Here is a 5,289-nt window from a genome sequence, read left to right on the forward strand (position 1 = left end):
TTTGTAAATATTTTAATTCATTGTAAATCATAATATATAATATATAGAACTTTTTATTTACTTTGGAAATGATAAAAAATTAATAGAAAAAATATGTATTCTTACAATTTTAACAATATATCTTTTCAATTAAATAATACCGTTCGAACACGTTAATACTAATTCGAACAAATAATATTGCATTCGAATTAATTAATTTTCTGTTCGAATTAAATTTAATTAGTTCGAACGGCATAGATTTTTGGAGACGACCTAATTCGTCTCAGAATCTCAAGTTCGAACTAATTTTTTTTAGTTCGAACGGATTTATAAGGTTTTCCATGTTTTGAGACGAAATTAAAATTTCGTCTCAGAAAAGTACTTTTAGGGACGATGATGTAGTAGTCCACTTAAAATGTCGGCCAGCATATGCATATATGCATCCTCTTGGATATATATATATATTATATTTGCCTGCCTCTAATTTAATTAATTAAGAGCTCTCAGTCGACCGACATTAATTAATAATCAGTTAATTTGGGGATAAAAAAGCTAAATTAAATAATTATATATATATGTAGCTTGAATATTTGTATCCTGATCAACAGCTAGCTGTCTTCATCTGTAATGAAACACATGATGTTAGTGCGTTGAGAATCGAATACAATTCTTTTTAGTTTTGGAATGAAAAATAGGATAATTAATCTCATATCATCTATAAATAGTTGTAAAATAGTTTATAAATAGTAGTGAAGTAGTCTAAAAAAACCTGGAAATATAAGTTGTATTCCCCAACATAGCCTTAGAATTCCCTGGAAATATAGCCCACATACAAAAATAAATAAGATGAAAAATGAAAAAACTAATTAAATGCAAATTAATATTACAACCTTCAAAACCAAAATAAACTTTCAGATTTGCCACCTTAATTTATTGTAATGACACCACTATGATTCACAAAAGCCGTTCATGTTCCAAGACCTACACATCCGACGTTATTCCCTCGGCTTTCAGAAAGCTGAGATATATAAATACAGACAGACAGAAAAGAATAAGATACGATGCGCAAACAAGATTATCTGAAGCTATTATACAGACGCACATGATGCACCCTGCAATATATTTTAAGGAAAAAAAAAAAAAAACTGAATCGAAAGACACTTTTAAAAAGCAAAGAAAAATTCCACAAGAAATGTTCTTTTGGTTTGGTAGCCCAACAGAATCTTAGTAGCTTCTCTCTTATTCCAAGCCGTCATGCATGCGGTCAACATCGACGTCCTTCGGGGTTCCATTGCGGCGGCTCAGGACTGAAATGCACCGAGGCCACTCTGGAGTCGAGGAGTTCCACGATCGGGGAGGAGTTCACGCACCTTGGAACTTTGTACTGGTTGATAGATGCACCCCGGGAGATTGCATAATCCATGAGCTCTTCAAAGGTGCCATTATCGAGCACTCTAATCTCAAGGGGACCGATCGAGTTGTCTGCAACTCGGCTTTGTCTGTACACCGAGTTCAGAGACTCCTCCATGTCTAAGCAGCATCGGTTCAGGACCTCATGAGTCGGAGAGTTAGCCGGGTCCTTCACCAGCAACTCCCAGTAAAGTACATAGTGTCCTGGTATTGATTTTGTGTCTGCATAGCTCATGTACTCGACCACACTTGTGTTGAATTCCTTTAGGAGCGCTGATGCATTATCGATAGCCTTTTGCAACTCAGCTTCGTCCGTCTTGTCCGAGTCGATGCTCAACAACACGTTCTTTCTTCTTATGAAGCGAAATTGGGGAGCCGAGTTGTAGAAATCGGTGACTTGGAGGATGTCGCCCACTCGGTAGCGACAAAGCCCGGCATAGGTGGTGATTATGAGCTCGTATTGTTTCCCAACTTCGACGTCGGCAAGGTCAACAAGCTGTGGAGGTGAGTCACGAGATACAGCTGGAGCGTCCGGCTCGTGTGGCAAGAACTCGCAGTAACACATGTTTGGCATGATAGTGTAGGAAACCTCAGAAGGACTGGACATTGGCTTGAGGTTAAGCCCAAAGTAGCATTCGGAGGAGGCATACATAGTGCATGAAAGAGGCAGCCCTCCGCCGTAATATTCAAGAATGGGTATGTACTGAGCCATTGCACCCGTTACAATCACGTCTAGGTATTTCGTGTTAGGCCAAACTCTTGTGATTATACCTTCCCAGTTCTCTCCTGAACACTCTTGGGTTATGAACTTGGAGAGTTCGGGATTGGGTTTGATAATTTTGGACATGCAATCCCGGAGAGAAGGATCCGTAATTTTAGGGTTTAAGGCTCCAGTAGAGATGTCATGGGCCAGTTGTTGCCAGTGAAGTTGTAGGAACCGGATGGCTCTCAGCAGGCCGGAGGCAAACACGGCACCGACCCGGAGAACCTCTTCGCGCATAAGGAGGCCGCAGAGCATCTGGGTGTACATGCTCTGAAACGAGTCGGCGCAGAGAATAGCCTCATTCGGGCTGGTATAGACGTTGTAAGGGTCATACGGCCTGGTCTTGAAATGTTCACTCCTGTAGTAGCTGGTGAGCACCGGACGTGCCAAGAGCCCACCTGGAGTCTTTGTTTCTGCCTTAACGAACAAGAAGTAGAGTCCCTTCCCTTTGTCTAAACCGGAAACGTATCTGTGAAATATCATTTTTCAAATTAATACGAAACCGAATTTTAGTCTTCAAGCAATAAAACGAAATATGTAAGCCTTGCCAAAAATCAAAGGAGTCCAATATAAAATATATATATATATATATATATGTACTTACTGGTTCATCACCGGCATGAGAAGACTGTACAATAGCTGGCGACGGTCCAACTCTTCATGAATCGTCGGCATTAGTTTCCTCTCACCAGCCGAAGTCCCAGAGCTGCAAGTTTCACAATTAATTTCATAACAAAAAAAATGGAAAATTAAACCCAAATAATTTCGTTATAATATTCTTTAGGCGGCCGTTGGATTACGCAAAACAAACTAAAGAATTCTTGTGGTTTTATATAAACTGTGTGCAAGTTGGCCAGGCGGCTCAGTAAATTACCTGCACGTATGGATATATAAAGTACAAGCTAGCTAAATGTATTTTTTTTCTTCTACGTTAGAGGCAAAGGTTGAACCACTTTATATTTTCGTACGCATGCATGTTCTCTCTTTCTAGTTCCTTAATTTGTTTACTATTCTTTATATTTTAACAGCAAGTGTGAAAGTGAGATTGATTAGCTCGATAATATCTTCACCTGGTGAGGAACTCAGAAATGGGGTGAGCCGAGAAGATGGGGGATCGGTCACCATTAGCAATACGCTGGATGTCAGGCTGAAGATCCTCGTAAGTAACGACAGGGACTTTCGACTTGAACGTGTCACGGTCCGTAGCTCCATTGAGCTGGAACCTCCTGAGGTACTCAGTCTCGGCGTTCCGAATCAGTATCTCCCCCAAAACCCTCTCCTGTACAGCGCCTGTTTCCCTCGTCATCACCTCGATGAACTGAAGCGCCTTGGAATCCTTGTCGCACGCCGTAGGGCCAAGCGGGGAGGAGAGCTGTGAATCAACTGCCATTGTTGAAAGCTTAGGGAGAGATCACACAGTTCACTTCAAAAAAAAAAAAAAGGAAGAAATCGAAGGCAGAATATATGAGAGAGCTAGCTAGCAGTACAACTGGTGTAGTGTGGGTTCATGGTTCGTGAAGGAGCTTGCCTTTATAGGTGAAATAAAATGGAATTAAGACATTTTCTTTTTCTAGCTTTACTATCATGCCACGCCATAGTTCGATCACCAACAGTACAGTAAGCTTGGTGGGTAAGCTAGCAATTAGAAAAAATAATTTAGCCATATGTGCTATTAATTCACCACATGTACGTGCATGACATATATGGCGCATGAATTACCAATCAAACTGTGTCAAAATAAGAAATGTAAACCTCATGTAGCTGCGCGCATGAGAAAGGAATATTTGGAATTAATAATAAAAAGACATACTATGTTTTTTCATGGGTTATATATGCATCGACAGTACTCATTTTTTAACCAAAATTTATATGAAGCTAGCCCAACTACTACGTACCCAGCAACCTCGTTCCTTGATTGGTGCTCAAGCATACATGTCATTGACTAATGAATACGACCGGCCGGCAGAAGCAATATTCTTCGTAGCTAGTTTCTTAAGCAGTCACGGAAGCTTCTAATTAAGTAGTACTGAAATTTGTCAACAAAGTAGGTTTTTGACCTCTGAAAATTCCAGCAAGCATACTGAAAATTTGTCCAGCCTGATCTTATCGTGAAACCCTCCAACATTAACTGACCAAGCCCTTTGAATTTTCAAGCAAATTTTCATTATTTTAGTTGTCGCCACAGGAGCATATATGATCAAGAACTCAACAATATTTAACTGACTGAAATAAATGGATTCTGTGACTTCCAAGTTTTGTGGCGTCAAGTAAAAGCAGCTTTATTAAATTAATTTACCTAGTTAATTAAGTTTAACAGACTAATTATTTTTTTTAATTAGACACAAATACATGTTATTGAGGAATAAATCTCACATTGCACGTTGACAAAGTCTTGTGCATGTTTATAATAAATAAGCAAACATCTCTTATTGAACCAGTTTTATAAGATGAAATATTAGGCGCACTCATGAATTTCTTCGTAGTATCAGAGTTTGCCACAAGGACCACACTACTTATCCCTTTACAAGGATTATAAAAAATAATGGCCTGTACATACTGAATGAGAGTGTTGAAAAATAAATCACCCATTACCTATAGATATGGTCTTGGATATGTTTGTAATATTTAAGGTTAAAGCAAACCTCTCTTTTATGAACCAATTTTATAAAATGAGTTAGACCCATAAATTTTGTCACATGCATACATAAATATAACAGATCATCAACCCCATCTTGAGCAAGTCGATCTCTCTCAATCGGGGAGTTTTCATAGTCCATATTCAATCCTCTCCTGCATATAGAATCGATCGACCAAATTAATTAAACAACTGGGTCTTAGATTAATAATGATGTTCAGCATGCCATAAAGAACCTCGTGGATATAGAAGATTCGAATTTTGTCGAATATTCACCAGCCAAAAAAACAAAAGCGTGAAATAAGGTCATGAAAATGGTCGTCCAACCAAAATATGTCCAAACCTCAGGCATATTCGTATGGAATCAATATTATTACCTGAAAAGTACTACTGGGTAACCCGATCGTTTAGAAATTCAGATATATATACAAACATATACGGATCGAATCTCTCATCATCATGCTTACCTTAATCTATTAATCCAGCTTGCAAGGTTGATTAA

At 38.7% G+C, this 5,289-nt stretch overlaps 1 protein-coding gene across 1 annotated transcript; it reads right to left on the reverse strand.

Moving 5' to 3' along the window:
* Window positions 1–874: 874 nt before the first annotated feature.
* Window positions 875–3,700, reverse strand: LOC122296138 (probable indole-3-acetic acid-amido synthetase GH3.1). The gene is made up of 3 exons (XM_043105587.1): window positions 3,223–3,700; window positions 2,757–2,858; window positions 875–2,621 (listed from the first exon to the last, which is right to left on the reverse strand). Exons 1-3 carry the CDS (start codon window positions 3,540–3,542, stop codon window positions 1,244–1,246), a joined length of 1,800 nt encoding a protein of 599 aa, XP_042961521.1. The 5' UTR covers window positions 3,543–3,700; the 3' UTR covers window positions 875–1,243.
* Between the last annotated feature and the right edge of the window lie 1,589 nt (window positions 3,701–5,289).

This window comes from Carya illinoinensis, chromosome 2 (assembly GCF_018687715.1).
Source record: "Carya illinoinensis cultivar Pawnee chromosome 2, C.illinoinensisPawnee_v1, whole genome shotgun sequence".
Lineage (NCBI taxonomy): Eukaryota > Viridiplantae > Streptophyta > Magnoliopsida > Fagales > Juglandaceae > Carya > Carya illinoinensis.